Consider the following 20,850-nt stretch of genomic DNA (forward strand, 5'->3'; position numbering starts at 1 on the left):
AATGATGATGTCTCCTAGTTGAAGATGTGAGATTAACTTGAAGGGGTGAGGCATATGAAAAAAGAACCACTTTGTGTGGTATTTATGTGGCATTTGAGAGTGGGAACCGAAGTTGTTCTTTTTTTGACATTATCATTTGTTGCTGGTGGGTTGCATTGACTCTAGATTAAAAAGATTGAAACATTTTGCTTAGCTCTCATGCACATGTACACAAATTATTGTTGCGTGTATAAAATAAGAAATTGGTCAAATATAATTTGTTAAAAAAAATTTATTTTAAATTATTATTATTATTTTTTGAAATGTAAAATGAGGTGATTTGGTAAGTATAATATATTACTAATAAAGATCCAAAATTGTCATAGAACTGAAAAAGTAAAAGCAACAAAAAGAATTATTTGTCGCCAAGAACCCTACCCGTGAGACATTTTGTCTAAGAAAGCTATTACGGTTCATTCCAAAATGTTCAAATATGAATTTGAAGTCAGCTAAGATCCATAACATAACCCCTAAAGAAAGTTGACCATATTTTGTAAGCAATATGAATTTAGATGTAAAGTTGACTTTGACCCATTTCGTTTCTTGTTATAAGCCATCAAACAACACAACTAAGAATTAACTTTTCATGACTCAATTCCTAGATACCTCGAAAAGGGAGTGGCACATTTTTGTGATATAATTTAGGGATTAGTAAATTAAAATTTTAACTATTATATTTCAAATTCATTATTTTAATACATTTATTTAACACTTTATTTTATTTATATTTATTTTCTATTACATCTATTATATCATTGTTTTTGTTTTTCTTTCTCTATTATATATATAGTATCAAATAAATGTTTGAATGTCCAACGTACATTTTCCTTAAAATTTGAGAAGGTTCACTATTATTTCATGGAAGGACGAAACTGTTCTACACGAAGTTTGCCATATTGGAATAGTGAGCTAGAAACGCACCATTGCTTGGTGAAGCAACATTTGCGAGACAAATTTTTGGAACACAATTACACACATTGAAACAAATTCAGGTTTAATAAAATTATATATAAATAAATATTAATATCTGAATTAAAGTCGTAGATTTTTAGATGAATTTTCAAGTGTTGTATTGGTGAAACATAAAATGAATGAATTGTTTTAATCTGATATGACACAATAGACCTTACTTAAAAAACTCATTTGATTCACCGTTGAAGATACTCTTAACTATTCAATTAAACTAAAATCAATAAACAACCAATCAAAATAACTTTTATAAAAAAAATACAAACTTATTTAATTTATTATCGACTAATTTATTTTAAATCTACTTTTTTTTTTTTTTTACTTTCATTTTTTCTAAAAATTTTGTCGATTGTTACTATTAATAAGTCATCGATGGTTAATTTTTATCAAGATATTTGATTGCTATATTTAATAAAATCTTTATTCTCAAATATATTTTTCTATCTACAAAATTTGAATTTGAGATTTTACTTACAATGTTCAAGTTTGGTTTCACTTAGATTTATTAAAAAATTAAACGTATAATAGTGGCAAATTAAGCTAAATTTCCTTGTCTTGAACCCTTTTGTTTATATAAAATGAGTATTTAATTACTAAGAGATGTCCTTGTAAGGTGCTTGCTCAGCTCTAGTTAGCTTGTGGAGCTTCAATTCAAAGTCTAAAAGAACTTACACAGTCTTCAACATAATTAATTACTATTTGATTGCACTAAAAATAGAAAATGTAGGGAGTGTAATATTCTTGAAAAGAAATAAGAAGGTGTATATTTTAGAACAAGTTGCATTGATTTCAATGAAAGATTTTCTTTAATCCTTTACTTCGCCGTCAAGATTATTACTATAATAATCCGCTTTGTTAGCCTTTAATTCAAAGTGGTACAATGATAGGTAGAAAATTTCAACATTTAATTTCTTCCATACTCTAAGTTTTGTTAATTATTTAGTTTTTTTTTCCAAAGTTTTGTTATTATTTAGCTTTTTTCTTCTTCTAAACCCACTAGTTCTTAGTATAACTTTATTAAAAATTATTTTAGTTATAATATTTGAACTTAAACATTCCCAATCTCAATCAATTCGATTTTTAGTAAAGTTTATTTACCAATTCAATTCAATGATTCGGTTTGCTTATCCTATCATAAATGTGTATAGGAAATAATTTCTTGCATGCTAGAATAACATCAAATTAAGGCATCTAACTTTAGAAATTTAAAAGGCATATGATCTTGGACAAAGTGGTTATAAAAAGAAGAGAATAGAATCATGAGAAGGAATTTGAATGATGAATCTCTCTAAAAAATAAGGAAAATTATTCTATTATATACCATGTTTGTGAATAGTATAAATTATAATATTTAAACGCACAAAGTTTTCTTGTCAAAAAAAAAAACGCCAAAAGGTTAATGAAAGGAGGACCAAATAGAAATATATTAAGGTTTTGCAAGCATGGAACAGTGATGCTAAGCAATGATTATGTCTAATGAGTTTAAGTGTCATGACCAAATTTCCATGATCAAAATGAAAACACAAGTAAATCCTAAAAGGATAAGAAACATTGCAATTGAAAATGTTGTGAACCATCTTCTAGTTTAAAAAAAAAACATTTGCATAAACATGATTTGGGTGAGTGGGATAGTTAGGAAATAATGTTTCCTTGTTGTATTTTTTATAACTTGAGGTACATATATTGCATGCTAGCATAATCTCTTGGGCCATGCCTCTCTAATACTGTATACATCATCATTTTCATCATCATGATGTTTCTCCAACAATTTTTTACATAATTAAATTTAAAGTGTAAGTCTTTCAATTGTTAGTTATGAGGACGAATAATTATGATTAGTTTCGTGGTTTATTAATCTATATATATGTATACGTAGGTATAACTATTCTTTAATTAATTAATAGCGATTCACCTTGAAGCGATTAATGAACTTTAATTAATATTAATGGAATTTTACTTTTTTAATTCGGTTAAAAGGTATATTTTAAGTCAGTTTCGTGTTAAGTTAACAACAAATAATTTAATAAATATGTTGTTTTTTATGTCGTTTCATGAACTAACTTAATAAGGTTTCGTCTTGTTAAGTCGGTTCAGCTTAACCGACTTAAACATCATAAATTCAGTTCAATTAATCAACTTTTAAGTCGGTTTTTTGATCAACTGACTTAATAGATAGAGTTAAAATAATTATTATTTTTTAAAAAAAATTTATTTTGTTTTTATGCTCCTGCTCCGTACATACATACAATATTTCGTATTAAATTTCAAATTAGAATTTTGTACTTACAATCACAATTCTATATAACCATCTAATAATCAAAATATATAATATCAGAAGTTCATACAAAAATATATAGTATAAAGAAAATGTCTATCATTTCTGACTATTCTTGACAAGACGGAAAATGATTTACATGTCCATTGACAAAATTACAAAATCACAATATAACAATATTCAATAGACATATATTCAAGTATTGTCATTTTCTTCAACTAATTCCAAAATAAAATCCGCACATTGTTCTTGAACTTCTTTAGTTTGATCCGATTGAAATTATACAAAACGAAAGATGTAAAATATGTAATTTAACTTGCTAATACAACCGACAAAATATCTTGCATCTATCCAAAAGACTTAAAAAAAATCTTATAAAGCACATTAATTTTTTTTTTGAATGTTATAAAGCATAAGATGAAAAGAAAAATTATAACATAGACTTCAATAATAAAATGTAAAATTTAGCAGAAAAAAAAATACAAATAATGAGTTCATCTCTAGTCTTCAAACAAAATAAAACAAAATGATAAAGAGACACTTTAAACAATGAGTTTGACATGTCACTTTTTTTTTTTACTTCTTTCCCATAATGTACAACCCTCTCACAAATAATTATAGGGACAATTTAATGCAATCAACAATAAACTCAAAATGAACCTCTCTTACATGAAGGTCCCTTTGTGGCATTTTATCAAACAGATGAATAGCGATGCAAAAATGACACTACCCGTGTTCTCATTTTCATTTCATTTTTTGTTGTAGCTATGAAAGTTCCTGTCTTGCACTTCAGAACGTGAAAAAATGTGTTATTCTTTAGAAATGAACTTATGCCTATATATACTAATAATTTTGGCAATGTAAGGTGTGAACAACTATTGTTATATGACTTGCATAGTAAATTACCAATAATCGTAATGGTAGAAAATTACTCACAATGCTATCTCTACATAAATAAAGTTTAATGTTCAATGAGTAAGAACTTGAGTATCAAACACGTCTTAACAAATTGATGAAATGGTGAGATAAAACGGCGGCAGCGGGTTGTGAAGTCGATGTTAGAAAAAATCCAAGAAGTCTGAGTCCAGGTTGTAAGTGTTTATGATATAGAGGTTAAGGAATAGAATGTGGAAGAGGCTAGGGTAAGAAGATAAAACATTAAGTATATGAGATTTTTTATATTTTTTTACGTTGTCTCAGGTCGGTTATAATATAACCGCATTATACAGCTTCAAATATTTATAAAATTGTCTGCCTCATTTTATTAGATTGTTTACCCAATCAACCGACTTAAACATAGAGGAAGATGAGATATATTATTTTTTTGTTTTACCGTCTCTTTTAGGTCGACTGACAATATAACTGTATTAAATGTGTTTCATATATTTACAAAATTGTCACTGTCTCATTTTATTAATTGATTTATGCAAAACAACCGAGTTAAATATACATCTACCTTATTTATTAAATCTGGTGGCAGGTAAATATAAAGATAAATTATTAGGTTAAATTTGATTTTTGATTTTAAATAATTCTAATAAATTTTTGTAGCCTATGAGATTTTTTTGTTTCTTACATCTCACTCTTAAGGACTACTAATTTTGTATTTTGGAAAATTGAAGTGAAAAATATGAAAACGTGAAAAAATAAAAATATTTAAAAGTGAAAAATGGTAAAGTGAGATTTTTGAAAAATTGTGAAATGAGGGGAAGGGTGTGGATATAAAACAACCAGTATAGTCTGAGTCAACTACAGTTCACAAATGGCATGTAGTGTATAGAGTTCAATAAAGTTTGTTTTATCTCCATATATTTTTTAGAAGTATCCTAATTTTATCGTAATGACAATTTAAACATGTATTTATTCATTTGAGAATGTAAAGGTGAAAGACAAAAATAACAAATAAAATAAGACTATTAGACCAATGTAGTAGCCCATTATAGTTTATGCAAGGGTAACATAATTAGGCCTCGATGAGTATAGACAATTATTTTCTTTTAAATTTTTAGTTTCATTAAAATTTTGTTTTTAATTCGTATAAAAAAAATACATTTTTTAGTTCAATAAATTTTTTATACAAACAGTTTTAGTATTTGGTGGAACACTGATATATATTTTTGAATAATTTTTGAGTATATATGTTTACAACACATAAAAAATTCTTCAATAAAAAATAAGCTCAAAATTTAATTTCTAAATTCATATAAACTTCTATATAGAACATATGATATTTAAAAAGTTATATCTAATTTATCTCAAATTAAAAAATTCTAAATTTGTTTGGATCAAACTTTTGTTAATGATATAAACATGTTTGTAAAAAAATTATTTAAAATTTTAAAATTTAAAGGATGTTTCACATCTACATGAACTAAAACAACTTATATAATAATTTTATTGAGACTAAAATATGTGATTTTTTTATAGGAACTAAAAATAAAATTTTAAATTTTTCTAGGAAGTAAAAAATTATTTTAACATTTATTTATTTTTTATCAAAGTATACTAACTATTGATTACGAACATAAGATTATAAGTTTTCACCTACATTATTGGAAAAAAAATTTAAGTTTCATATAATAAAAGATAGAGCACTACAATAGTCTATAAAAAGAGAGATTCATCACCTTATAAGTTGATTTTGTAAGGATGAATTAGATCAAATATAAAATATAAGACGACATCAGAATCTACTTGATCGAGTCATCCACCATTTATATACGCACACACCTTCATCCTGTTTTTTCAGCGAATTAAATAGGGCGGACAAATTTAGATAGACAAATTCAAATCATCAGCCCAACCAACTTAAAATGAACGTGTTGGCCCGACAAGTTTGATTGGCTTTCCTATTCTTAAGTAAAACACATACAAACTAGACTAAAAATAAGTAAAACACAAAAAAAAAAAAAAAAATTTAAACCAAAACTTTTAATAGGTTATTGTTTTATAAAAAATTAAACAACATGAGCATTTGATACTCTTATTTTCAGAAAATGCTAAATGTTAGTTTAATTGATAAGAGATTGTTTTTCAATTTTATATATATTCTATAATGTGATGTTGAACGAAAAATTTAAAAATTAACAAAATAAATTAAAGAAGTAAAATATTATTTAGTTTAATGTAAAAAGATAAATATGAATAATAGAATGAGAAAAATAGAGATGAATGTGTTATTTACTTGGTTCAATTACATAGCGAGATCTATAATGGAAATTGTTTAAATAAAAAATAATCTAAGATGTTAATTGAAGACGCTTAACAGTTAAATTGAGCGATAACTAAATAATCAAATGAAAGTAAGGTAAATCAAGAACATCCAAAATGAGTTTGACAAACCTTCTTCATGTTGGAATCAGTAACTGTGATGAATGCAGTCCAAACGCAGTAAAAAACAGAAAAGGCAGAGAAAGAAGGATTGAGATAAAATTCTGATTTTCATTCATGCTACAAAATGCTTGTGAAACAAGTTATCCATAACAATAACTAACTAACTCTGGACTGCAGTAAAAAACAGAAAAGACAGAGAAAGAAGGATTTAGATAAAATTCTGATTTTCATTCATGCTACAAAATGCTTGTGAAACAAGTTATCCATAACAATAACTAACTAACTAATTTGTAACTAACTCTCAATTTGTAGCATAACAGTTTATGAATTAAATTTCAACACTTCAAACCCAAACGATTCTATAAAAATCGTGAAAATGTCTAAATTAGCTAAAAGCACAGAGAATTTGATAATTCAATTGTAAGACTTATGTCCTTGTTTTTAGCCTTCATGAACTAAAACAACTATTCTTACATGGCATGAACTTGAGTAATAATAATCGTATGAATAATAAAAACAATGATGTCATGAAAAATGGGAAATCAACATATATTTTAGAAAATCCATTAAAAGATATTTTAGGGAGTTTTAGGTTTTCCATTGAACTGCTGGCCCAATTAATGGATGAAACAACTAAGAGATTGGATTGGGCCTGAACACAATACTAACCTCTAAAACAAAATTTGTCAAATTATTTGTTGATTCAATCCTACAATATTAAGAAAATTTAGGAAAAAATAAAACCCAAATTTTGTTTTCACTTACCACCCAACAAATAAACTAAAGTCTATTAGTACATTCCAATAAAATAAAAATAAAAATAAAAATTTACACCAACATCACCCCCTTCACAAATTTAAAAAGCATTTGCATAAGGGAATCTACAATAAGTCCCAAAACTAATTAAAATTGACTTCTATAAAAATTTATAACATACACTATCATGTGACCTTGCTATCCTCTTGATTAATCCACCACCACTTCTCAAACAATAATCAATACTTGAAGGTACCAATTGACCTTGTGATTTTCCATAAGAATTCCAACACATAGCTTGTTGTAAGCCTCTATATTTTAGGGAAGGCCTTAGTTGAATGTCAGTTAAATCAACATCTGTACATGGTATGGAATTGCTACAAGCTAGGTGGACTGGCTGCACTGAATAACTGCCACTTATTTGATCAAACTTAACACCAGAAATTACCACTGTTCCTGTTTGGTTCTTGCAAATTTGTTTGTCACAATAGTATTGGTCTATCATTATTGGAAACATAACATCATAGGCTTTGATTCTTGAAAATGATACATTTTTAACCATACCAATTCCTCCCTATTCAAAACATAAAAATTACTCCAATTATTGTCAATGAAATTCTATATACTACTAAAAAAAAAAACAGTAACTAACAAAATTAGATAGAAAAATGAAATACAACACCGTTCAAATTTCATAATTTTTTTTGTGTCCTAATAAAATCATTACATTTCCATATAAATATTAATAAGGAGAATATATTGATGGTTAATAAAATTATTTTGTAAAAAAAATAATTTTCATTTATAATTTCGCTTTTAATTTATGTGAAATAACTCAATATATAATCAAAATTCATGCGGCAAGGCAACTGTGTGACACAATTACCGACCTCAATTGTTCAATTTAAATTAATGACAAAAATTATTTTAAATAGATTTGAAGAATTAATAATCTGAACCATCTTATATCAAATTAATGATATAGTTACAACATTGAATTCATATTCAAGCTTCATACCTGCCATGTTTTGATTCTTGCTCCATATAGTGTATTTTTCATTGAAATATCCTCAACAATAATGTCAGAAACGCATGCCACACTCTTGTCTTTTCCTAATCCTCCTAAGCTATATTCAGAAAATTAAATTTGTAATAATCAGTGGTTTTTCTATAACAATACAAGCTATAAATTCTATATTTTTGTCTTACCTTATGCCATGACCAGGGCCACATTTAATGTGGTGGACATGAATATTAGAACAACCGGTTTGGATGGACACACAGTCATCTCCTAAGTAATAATATAATAAAATAAGAACAAGTGTCAATATTATAAACTTCATATAAAATATAACTTTAATATATAATATGTACTATGTAGTATGGCATAGTGTTTACAAAAGTTAAAACTTTATAAGCTGCACGTTTCAAAAGTTAGTTGCTGTGACAGTTTATAGTTTGAATTTGAAAAGGGTATTTGTGCCAATCATTCTTTTGTCAAATTTAAGCTCAACAATTCTAAGTGGACAATGCACCATATTGTGAAATTCAGTAATATAATGGAATGTTCAGTAATATAAAATAAGTTAATTTAGTGCATGCCTTACCAGTTCCAATATGAGAATGTTGAATTTCAACATCTTGTGTGTTTTGCAAGTGAATTCCATCAGTATTTGGGCTATTTGCAGGGGAAATTATTGTAATATTATCAACTTTGATGCCCTTTGAGTTGTCAAATTTTAGATGGCATAGAGGACTGTTTATGATTTTGATATCTCTAACTTTTACAAAGTTGCTAGAGTAGAATCTTATAGCCTGGATATTAATAGAATTGTCAAACAAGAGTAATGAGAAACTGTTATACTCTAAATCAAAACAAAACTAAAAAAAAGTTATGTTAAAAAGTGAATTTTTTTTCTTTCATTTTCTAAAATATATGTTGATTTTAACTTGCTAGATGGTTTTAAATTGTGGTTGCAGTTACATTCTAAATCTTTACATTGAATTGAAATGTGGGAAAAAAACTGTCGATGTAGTCGAAATTATGGTTATAGTGCAGATATCGAGATTTCAAAAACTGTAATATTGCGGCCACAATACAGACGTGACTTATACACTTAAATTTATTATGCTACTCACTTTTATGTAAATGTATCCAAACATAAATTACTTAACATTTGACTCAAATCAATTTTACAAAATCAGTTATGGAGACAAAAATTTCAAACTCTTTTATTAAGAATCAATTCTAGATGCAAAATTAATTCTATTCAAACATGTCAAACATGTGTTAAAATCAATTCTACACTGAATCAAAACAAAACTACACAAAATTATGTTAGTTTGTAAGAAGAAAATAAAGGAAAATCTTACAGTTGGCTTCATGCTTGGAATTTGTTCAGAGTGAGTTTTCTGCAAGAATTTGTGACAACAAAGTGAGGCATTTGTTTTGAAAATTCTAAGAACTTTGTCTGAGAAAATTGAATATCTATTTGGTTAGTTTTACTTTTACCTGCATATCATAAAGTTCTGACAAGATCCACCAATTAGACCCTTGACCATCAACAGTGCCAGAGCCTTTGATTGTGAAGTTCTGCACCCATTTAAAATTTATCCACTGAAACAAACTTGATTTTGGCCATGAAGATACTTCAGAAGGAGCCAATACAATTCCATCTATCTGTCATAATTCAATTTACACTTATATATTTGTACAATAGAAATCTAACATTCAAAAAGTCACATATATAACATTGATTTTCCTTAACAACAATGTTGTATATTTCTGTTAGTCATGTCGCACGAAATGCACATGCATGTAATATCAATTTTACGGAACAACATTAACGTTTATTTTTATTAGAGATTAAATTATTTTGTAGGGTAAAAAAACATATTTAAGTCTATTAATATATTATGTTATGCAAAAACACAATATAATTTATACTCTACAACTACTTTAAACTACTAAACTTTTTAAACTAATTTAAACACAATACAAAACTAAAAGGGTAAATGAAGTTGAACCTGAAGTGTAAGATCATTCATACAAGGGCCTTGTAAAGTAATAGGCTTAATGAGGAACTTGAATTTTGCTGGAACTTTTATTGTGGCACCAGAAATTTTGCAGGCACATTCCCATGCAGCTACAAGTGCCTGCTTAATGAACATTATAACTATATTATCTTGAATGATTTACATTTTGAAACTTGTATTAATGAACAAATTGATGCGAGCATAAACTTTTTAACGAAATGGAAATAGACCTACACAAAAATATGATCATAGATTAATTTTTTAGTTTTTTTTTTTGTAGGTCTTTTTCCACGTGTATAATGAATTTATGCTCGCACCAACTATAGTTTAGTTGAAAATCGTTATCTTTTGATTACCTCTGAATCATCAGAAACTCCATTGCCCTTGGCACCAAAAGACATAATGTCAAAAGTGTTAACTTGAGTTGGATGAGATTCATAACGAGGAAGAGGAGATGGAGGATGTGATCCTTTGCCTCTAGTATGGCGATTTCCGCCGTCTTTGTGAAGTTTTTTCTTGATGTTTGTCTTCCTTGCATCCACTGAAAATGTGAAAAATATAAGAAACAACAAGGATAGGAAAAAGAGTAGAGAAAAACTTGTGTTTCTCTTCATTCTTTAAGAATGTCTTTTTGTTTGATACTTTATGAAACAAACAAAATTCAATGAAGTTGTATGGAAGTTATTGAATATTGATAGCTTATATAGTGGAAATAGTGTTTGATTTTCTTATAATTTTTAAGGACTTACTTTTAATTAAATAAACTATTTAATCACTAATGCATAAAATTAGGTCCAAAAGTTTGAGATGGGTTGTGAACTGTGCAAAATTCATATTATATATTTATGTTTATGGTTGGTTATGCTTGCTTTTGGCTACTTCTTTTAGTGGCCAAAAGTTATGTACCAGAATTTATTAGTTATGTACTTTTGTCCTTATGCTGTGAAAAATATATTTAATGAATAAGGATGACATATATAGGACCTGAATTTATTGTAGGAGAACAAACTTTCAAATTTTTTAATGTGAAAATACACATCAAAATTAAAATGTAATGCACTTTGGATATCCAACCACATCAAAGCATTTGCCCAAACACAACAAAAATTATGACATTTGAAAATTAGGTATCATAGTAATTTCTCTTTTTTCGACACACAAACGAGATGAATCATCGAGCAAGTTATGTTCAGATAAGTTATCTTTAGCGACTAAGTCACCCAAATAAATTATCAGTTGAAATTATTTTATTGAATAGACAGAGATAATGATAGGACCAATTTAAATTATGAATTTCATCGCCGCTACAAGTTTTTATTGCCAAAATCAAAATTATGGTCTTCAATGTCCATTGTGTTTAGTCTCTTAAAACATGAAATGGTATATACTAGCATGTCATGCATGTCCTGTTTTTTTTGTATAAGCACTAGACTGGTTGTGATAACTATATCTTCTGATTTTTTTTTATACTGGGATTAGTATATATAATTGATGGTATAGCTAATGCCAATGAAATTTTAAAATTTAACTGACTGATTATGATTAATGGAATATATATAGTTAGATACATAATTGACTATGATTATAATGCTATTTTACCCAATGTATTAGCTAGAAGTTTAAAACAATCTATTAGTAAATTGAACAATCTGTTACTAAGATTGCCTTGTTTAATTGTTTTCAATGGCAACACCTGACATAAAACATCCTTAGTTTTATGCTTAGCATGTTTTTTTTTTTGTGTTACCAAAAAAAAATGTTGTTAATCATTGATTGCAAGCTTATTTTTAATTTATTGCATTTTCTTTAGTATTATTATAGTCTTTTGTTTTGTTTTGTTTTGGTGGGCAGTGGATAAAAAAAAATCTTTTAATAGGATAGCATAATTTAAACCTTAGCTTTTTGTTTTTAGCAGATAGCCTACTTTCCCACCAATCGCATAATCTAACCATAATTATAAGCTTGATAAGGATAAGGTGTAATTATTAGAATAAAATATATCTCAAGAAAAAATTATTTAATAATAGTTCTAGCTGTGTCTCTTTTCATAGAATTTCAAAATTATATTTTTTTATCAAAATATCTTATATTTTTGTTTTCTAACTTAAAATAAATACTACTATGAGAGGATAAATTGCATCTAAAAACTATTTTTACTTAAGGTATATGTCTTATTTCTCTCATTATAATATAAATAACAAGTTCAATGACTATACATCGTTAACATAAATAATTTTACACTAATATCTAATAAAAAATTATAATTTATTTTCATAATTCAATTTTTAATTATAACTTAAAAGTAGCCATTTTCACTTCAATTTAACGTAAAAAAAGTATTTACACTAAGGTATATGTCTTATTTCTCTTATTATGATATAAACTATCTTACTACCCATAATTCAGTCACCAAAATATTATATTTAGAGACGATAAAAGCGGCAATATACCAGCAATGGATTACCAATTATTCACTTGCCAACTCATGAAACTTTAATCTTCTCCAAAATACCAACTTTTTAGTGAGCTAGCAAAAAATAAACAAATGTTTGTCGTTGCTCCATGTAATAAGTATACAACTAAAGGCTAGAGAAGAATCCCAACCTGGTTCTTGATAGGTTGCAGACAAGAGTGTGTCACTAAAGCACTCACTATTAAATGTATTCATCAACAATAAAATATAAAATAAATAATGTATTTTTATTTGCTAATTTTAGCGGTTAATTTATTATATTAAGTTTAAAAATGGTTTTGTTTATATATTTAGTCCCTTCGTAAAATTTATGCTAACTTTGAACCTCCTACTATGAAGATACATAGGGGGCAGGCATGGCCTCCAACTACTCATTTCTATAAAATATACTATTATTCCACGAACTAATAACATTCCAATTTAAATAAATTTTTTCAAATATTATTTTGAAATGGCGTATATATGAAATGTCACCAGCACAACTTCAAAGTGAATCTCAATAAAATTCAATTAATCAACACACTTCAATGTGTTGTAGCTTGGGGCACCTTATTGGGCTTGATTGAAACACTTGATCCCTAATTGTCCCAATAAATGAAGGGATGTTCTCCTCCCACACCTTTCATTCTCAAAATCTTTTTTGTGTCTTTTGATTTTAACACTCCGAATAAAACATAGGTTCACCATGGATAAAATATTTCTATATCCCGTTCAAAGGACCTTCGTTAACGTATTGCATTCATATATAAACAGACACAGATCGTGCACTCATGTTGCTTATCGGTTGGTAGGTTCAGAGTACTTCTAAAAGTCATTTTTTTAGAATATAATTTATCCTGGGTTCAAAGATATATTATATATGAAGAACTTTGAACACAGAATAACTGGATCATTTTAACAACATCAAGGCTCTTCTGAAATTTCTTTAGAATCATCAATGCATTGAATTGTAAGTAAATTAAACAGACTCCTTGACACAAAGCCAGATACTGTTGTGCCTTTTTTTGCATCTCCAGCAAAAGTATGTACATAAATAACCATCAATCAGGAATGCAGGACAACCAAAAGGAATATGAAATCTCTGAATATTTGTAATGGATGAATAGCAACAAGACAAACCCCATGAAAATGCAAACCAATGAGCAGACAATAGACATCTGCTAATGTTGAACACAAAAAAGAAAAGGTTAACATTAATACAGTGTTCAGTGGAAGGAGATATTTCGTTATAAAACAGGCTCGCGGCAAAACCTAATGGTTATGTCCACTGGCCAAAAACACTGGGTTTCCATCTCATCATTGCACCAACTATGATATAAATTCGGCCAAGTACAAAATTAGTTATCAACACAACAATAACAAGAATATAAAAAATATAAAAAACAATGGCTTCAGTGTGTGTAACAATCAGATCATTGATAGAAATCTCACTGAAATCTGCTAAGATAATTAAATTATCATCATAAGCCAAAAAAAATTCAAAACCATTAGCAGAATAAACCTAGTGAAAATCAATGAATTTAGAGAAAATTGGAAGCTAAAAAGGATAAATTTTATGGACAACTTGTACCAGATGATTTATACAATAAAAACCCTAATTTTCGTAGAAATGAGGAAATTAGGTGTGCTCAGACAGCCAAGGGTTTCATAATCAACTTCTGAGTAAATGTACTCGGATCAGAAACTCTAGTCCACAAAATTGTCTCATCACAGCACAAAAAGAAACAAAAAAATTGAAAAGGAGAAAAACCCAAAGTACATAACATCAAAATACGAGAAACATGTTTCACACATAAAATTCTTGTTAAACTTCAGGTTTCGAAATGGTGAATCCTAAAAACATGGTTTGATTGAACATTTGAGCAACGAAGATCCTTTGCAAAAGTATTGCATTCATAAATAAATAAACACATATCTTACACTCATGTTGCTTATCTGTAGGTATGTAGGTTCAGAGAACATTATATATCTTCTGAAGTTACTTCATAGATTACTTTATTCTGGATTCAAATTTCAAAGATAAATGATGTACTTCTAACACATAATAACTCAATCATTTTATACAAAATTAAAGGCTCTTTTGAAAATTTCTTCAAAATCATCACAAAGCCATCAACCAGGAATTCAGAATGACCAAAAGAGAGAAGCAAAATCCCTATAAATTTGTAATAGATACAAATTTGAAAGTAATGTTAAGACACACCATAAACAACTGCTAATAATACATACAGTGCTCAGTGGAAGGAGAAGTCGTTATAAAACACGCTCACGGCAAAACCAAATGGTTCTGTCCACTACCCAAAAAACACAAATGTGTTTTCATCTTATGATTGCACCAATTAAGATATAAACTGATTAAGTAAACAATAGTTTCAATCCACAACAAGAATAAAACTTAAATGAAAAACCAAACAATAGCCTCAGTCTGTGTAACAATCAGATCATTGATAGAAATCTCAGTTAAATCCGCTAAGATAACATTTTTTCGCTAGTAGAACTAACAAGATCATTGATTAAGAAATAACAAGTACAACATATGAAACCATATAATCCACAAATAGGCCAAACCAAATCAATTCCATTAGTAGAACTAGAATAATATAATTTTCCAAAGTTTCTACAATTATTACAAAAATCTCAAAGGAAGGATCAACATAAAAAAGATTAGTATTGCAGAGAATGTTGAATACTAGTAAATACCTACCTACCTACTTTCTGCGCTTTAGAGGTCCAGTCTTGAAGCCACCCTTAGTTGGCTTACCCCAAGGAGTACGAGCTCCTTTCCCCCAAGCACCACTACTCTTACTCTTACCCTCACCACCACCATGAGGATGATCAACAGGATTCATAGCCACTCCACGAACAACGGGTCTCCGACCGAGCCATCTACTATGACCAGCCTTCCTAAGCTTGCGATCGGCGTGAGTTGGATTAGAAACAGTACCTACAGTAGCCCTGCATCGAGAATCAATCAATTTTTTAACACCAGATGGGAGTTGAACTAAACAGTATGTTGATGTTGGCTCTTTCAAGATCTTTGCATTGGTTCCAGCCGCTCGAACAAGCTTTCCACCTTGCCCGGGGTTCAGTTCAATGTTATGAATGATTGTTCCAATTCGCATTGCTGAGAGAGGCATACAACTCCCAATCTGAGAGTTAATGTCAGAATACATCATCCTCTCACGTGCCTCTTGAGGAATCGCATTCGCAATCTCGGCGGCGGAAGAGTAACGGCGAATGGCATTAGTGAACAAATTGAGCACCGACGATGCGGCGCGACCTCTTAATAACGACATAGCCATTCATACAAAGACTATTTTGATCAATGAATAAACCTAGTGAGAAATTAAAACAAATCATTGAAATTAGATCAAACTAGAAGCAGAATAATCGAACCTAGTGAAAGAAGAATAACCGAGAAGAGAAGAGAAGAGAGTGAGCATTTTCATACCGATAGACAGTCTTCACCAGAGAGTGACGGTGGTCGATGAACGCGGCGAGAGGATGATGGCGATGCCACCCACAGTCACGTGAAAGAAATTTGGGAACTTAGGGCTTTTGCTTCAATTTTTTCACTTATTTTAGTTTATTTTTATATTAATTTGAATTTGGCTCCCATAGAGCTGATGAATAAATGGTCGATATTGATCATGTATATGTATGCATATAATATTAATTATTTATTTAATTATTAAGATTGATATTATTTATTTTATAATATTAATTTTTTATTTGATTATCAAAATTGATGTTATTTATTTTACTAAAATAAGTTATTCACTTAGTAGGTTTTCACTTTGTGGTTGAAGTCTCAATATATGTAATGATACACCTGCAACACTAAAATTCTTTATTTTCTTTTCTTATTTTCTTTTATTTCTCAAAGTGTTCTAGTAATGTAGCTCCTTCCACAATGTTGGAAATAATTATTAAAACACATAAAATTTCGAGAATCTTAACAACAAAAAATAACTATCGCACTAAAAAAATTTATTATAAGTTAATAATAAAAATGTCACAATTTAATTAAAAATCTTTAAAGAAAATTGAATTAAATTATTTAAGTGCTTGTAAATAAATAATAATTATTTGTAAATATTTAAAATAATTTAAAGTGCTAAAATATTTACAAGTTTTAAAACAACTTTCAAGTGAACTTAATTAAATTATAACTCTAATATAGACTTACGACGTGATCCGACTCTATCTCATGATATTGAATGACTGGTAAGCAATTCGAATATTCCTCAGACTTTCAACATTCACGTGTAAATTGAAACAAATCAGCCCAACGTAGTGAGTATAAAAGTTAGTGACATAAATTTGATTAAAAAATTTATAAATGTTTCTCAATCATGTCAGTGTACTAAGCATAGAAAATCATCTCGACAAACTATTTCAAACAATTTAAGTCACTAGTTAAAAGTAATCTAATGACTTAAACTCTATATAATGAGTAAGTCATAAAGACTACATTGGTTTCACCAAATGTCTCCTACTTGAATAACTTGTTTTGGTAAGATTGGACATAATTAAATTCATAAGTGTATCGCATTTTCCCTTTGCTCTCATCATATATAGATGAATAATTTATTTATCTAAAATGAATCATCCATATATATATACATACACACACATATGATGTATTAGCATCAAACTTCTAAGAAAATAGTGTTATATTTAAGCTTTCAAATGCAATTAATTTCATTCGAAACTGATCTATATAAATAATAGAATATTATATTTTTAGTCTTTTATCTTATAAATAATGTTAGTGATACACTATTTAACACACATTTTTCAACATATTAGAGAATGTGTGTTTAAGAATGAGTTGTTAACACTTCTCTTAATTGTGATGTTCTGATTTGAACCTGCAACATGATATTCAATATAACAATATCAACATTTACCAATTGAATTAGAATTTACATATAACACTTGTTTTAAATATAAAGAATTTGATCCTTTATTTTATTTTATTTTAAAACTAATCCTTTATTTTTTTAAATGTTAAGTGTCAACCACATCAAATTATTTTTGAGGTAAACTAGTGTTTTAAACTGTAAGCGCCACTCAACCACACTCTAAATGTTGCAATTTGACAAATACTAATGAAGGAGAAATGAGTATTGAATAACTAATATTAATTGTATTGTAATTTGTAATTCATGACACGTTAATAGTTCTACAACATATTAGATGCTAAAAATTGTAACAGTAAATATGTTCAAGCAAATTGCAAATATATAAAATAATAAGGAGGATGAAAGAGTGTCTCTTATATTTGCCACATTAAATTTTGTTATGTGACAACATTTGAATGGAATTACATAATATTTAATAATATGTTGTAATAATATTTGAGAATATTTTAATAAATTATATTGATGTCACAAACAAAAAATTACACGGACGAATATAAATAAATAAACGTTAGCTTACAGAGATCAAATATATATTCAATTATTATTATTATTATTATTATTATTATTATTATTATTATTATTATTATTATTATTAAAAAATGTCATTGGATAATGTTAATACTCAATTATAAAAACGTATATCATATTTGAAACAAAATAAACATATATCATATTAATTATCAATTTTTTAAAATATTTTTATAAATATTTTTGCATTTGACTGATAATTGACACTATATCATGAGGTAGTCTTACTACTTAACACTTTAATTATGCATATAAGTTGGGTTTCATAATTGACATTCCACAATATCTTAAATTTAGTAATTGACTACACCTGTTATTGCTTTGCAAGCGTATATCTTGATTTCTAATGTAATAGTCTCTTCTTAACCCTTGGTTCCAAAACTGACAGGAAAGTTATTTTCTTCTTTATGTGGTTACCATCGTCATTTCCTCTGTTAGGGTAAAAAATACGAAAAAAGTGAGGGTTTAACTGTGTTTTCTTTTATAAATATTTTTTTTTATATAAAAAATAGATTTTAAATAGAAATTAAAAACAACTTTAACAAAAATAAAGAGATACTATAAATGGATGATAAAACTAATTTATCGTAGTTCACCATCAAGCGGTAGCTACCTACAGTCACTTCACTTACATGTGTTTAATTTACTAAATTAAACTTATTTTCACAAACACTAGAAAAAATACTAGTCTTCCGACTATGTTCTAATCTTCTCAAACTTATAGCTTAGTATAGTAAGCTTTTGAGGTTGCAATTACTATTAGGCTAAGTTATAGATATAAAAGGTTGAAGTGTTTCTGGACAACTCTTACAAGAGAGTATTGCAATGAGAACACTCACTAAAAACACTAATTATTTCATAAATTTTTTCTCTTTATACAATACAAGGAATATTTTGCTCATAAGTTTCACACGTGATTATGTATATCGGAGTGGCTTCTCACTCTTCATTGCATAGAGAAACTTAATGTCATTAGGGTTTCTGACTATTGCAGAAAATGTTGGACGTGATCATGTATATCTTCTGAGTGGCTTCTCACACTTCATTGCATAGAGAAACTTGATATCATTAGGGTTTTTGACTATTGCAGAAAATGTTGGACAATTCTCGTATGAAATGTAAGGATTGTACCATTAGTCAAATGTCTTGAATCTTCACATTTGTTCTTTTCCTTTCTTAGTTTTGTGATAATTAAGTGTATCTTGATCATTAAGAAAAAAAAAATCAAAGGATGTGTGTACCAAATGATCACATCATGTTTGTTGTTGTATATTAAATCAGAGCATAAATTCCATATAAGAATGACAAATAATTTAACTTGGGTCAACTAAGAGATGTTGAATGTTGTCTTCTTAGAGTATTAATCAGAGAATCAAAAGAATCTTTAGATATGTTTATTAGATGTAAAAAAAAAAATCAAGATATTTGTTAAGTCACATTGATCAGAGTCTTGAGAGGCACATTAATCCAAGTCCTGAGATAATCATATGGTGGAGAAGTGAAAAAACGTCTTTTGATCATACAATTACAATCAAAGCTTGTGTTAGAAAATTTGCACACATAAGAAATTGTTGGAAAACCCTAATAATGTTGTGCTCAACAATCCATGTCAATCACATGATGAATAGCCAAAGGCGGAAGCGTACCTGTGGGAATTGACATTAATGAAATTCTGCTATGATGATGATAGAGCCAATGGGTTGGGTGATCTTTCTCAGCAAAACACCCTGAAGATCTTGCTCTCTTGATGGGGATAGAGAGAACCAGAGAGTTTTCTCCTTTAGGGTTTGTGAGACTGAACAGTCTTGTTGTGTTTGCCTTGGGGACCATTACCCCTATATATAACTATTATTAGTTATATCCCAAATTGCAGTATTTCCAATTCAGCCCCTCATTAAATTAGAAACTGTCTGGTATCTACACTATTAATTTTCATAACTATTATGCTCTTTAGCCATAAACTATTATATATTATTTGACCCCTAGTTTATTGGCTAATTATATAATGACCCTAACACACTTTATTAATTAATTACATATGTGACCCATAAATCTTACAATCTCCCACTGGTCACACATGTATCCTTAGGAGTGTGTTAGACTTTATGACGTCAAAAATGTCATTATAATTACCTTGAGTATAATCCAAATTGTCCCGTCCATTAATCATATCAGCACATGGAATCAAAGAGGCTTTCGTCATAATAAGCATAACTAAACCCATCAATGATCACCCGTACTGACACAACTAAATGACATAGACCCATTATGAAAAGTGTAGCATGAAAATTACATGAAGTTGGTCAATGCATGTCAATTCTCAACTGGTCCTACTTTATTGAATGAGATCATACCATAACTTAAATGTACAAAGTAACCAAAAAACTGAATACATTAAACTTTATTTCTGATCAGAAAGTCCAAATACAATGTATTTGTACTTTACAATTAAACATAGAACATGAATTACATAATGGACGAAACTCCCACTAAAATCAAGATTCCTCAATCTG

General features: G+C 28.2%; 2 protein-coding genes and 4 non-coding genes across 6 annotated transcripts; all 6 read right to left on the minus strand.

Annotated features, from left to right (window-relative positions):
* Positions 1–7,392: 7,392 nt before the first annotated feature.
* Positions 7,393–11,058, minus strand: LOC101510758 (probable polygalacturonase At1g80170). The gene is made up of 8 exons (XM_004489737.4): positions 10,765–11,058; positions 10,400–10,528; positions 9,885–10,052; positions 9,746–9,784; positions 8,980–9,187; positions 8,582–8,663; positions 8,391–8,499; positions 7,393–7,946 (listed from the first exon to the last, which is right to left on the minus strand). Exons 1-8 carry the CDS (start codon positions 11,020–11,022, stop codon positions 7,533–7,535), a joined length of 1,407 nt encoding a protein of 468 aa, XP_004489794.1. The 5' UTR covers positions 11,023–11,058; the 3' UTR covers positions 7,393–7,532.
* A 3,023-nt stretch (positions 11,059–14,081) lies between these two features.
* Positions 14,082–14,187, minus strand: LOC113785602 (small nucleolar RNA Z152/R70/R12). Its single transcript, XR_003471727.1, has one exon. It is a non-coding gene; the product is annotated as a small nucleolar RNA Z152/R70/R12 (small nucleolar RNA).
* An 80-nt stretch (positions 14,188–14,267) lies between these two features.
* LOC113785600 (small nucleolar RNA R11/Z151) lies at positions 14,268–14,351 on the minus strand. The gene has a single exon (XR_003471725.1). It is a non-coding gene; the product is annotated as a small nucleolar RNA R11/Z151 (small nucleolar RNA).
* Positions 14,352–14,501: 150 nt separating this feature from the next.
* On the minus strand, positions 14,502–14,601 carry LOC113785599 (small nucleolar RNA Z157/R69/R10). The gene has a single exon (XR_003471724.1). It is a non-coding gene; the product is annotated as a small nucleolar RNA Z157/R69/R10 (small nucleolar RNA).
* Positions 14,602–15,110: 509 nt separating this feature from the next.
* On the minus strand, positions 15,111–15,218 carry LOC113785601 (small nucleolar RNA Z152/R70/R12). Its single transcript, XR_003471726.1, has one exon. It is a non-coding gene; the product is annotated as a small nucleolar RNA Z152/R70/R12 (small nucleolar RNA).
* Positions 15,219–15,428: 210 nt separating this feature from the next.
* On the minus strand, positions 15,429–16,500 carry LOC101511083 (large ribosomal subunit protein uL2my, C-terminal part). The gene is made up of 2 exons (XM_004489738.4): positions 16,333–16,500; positions 15,429–16,216 (listed from the first exon to the last, which is right to left on the minus strand). The coding sequence occupies exon 2, from the start codon at positions 16,181–16,183 to the stop codon at positions 15,590–15,592; it is 594 nt and encodes a 197-aa protein (XP_004489795.1). The 5' UTR covers positions 16,184–16,216; positions 16,333–16,500; the 3' UTR covers positions 15,429–15,589.
* Positions 16,501–20,850: the final 4,350 nt, after the last annotated feature.

The sequence above is a fragment of the Cicer arietinum genome, chromosome 8, assembly GCF_000331145.2.
Source record: "Cicer arietinum cultivar CDC Frontier isolate Library 1 chromosome 8, Cicar.CDCFrontier_v2.0, whole genome shotgun sequence".
NCBI classification, from domain to species: Eukaryota; Viridiplantae; Streptophyta; class Magnoliopsida; order Fabales; family Fabaceae; genus Cicer; species Cicer arietinum.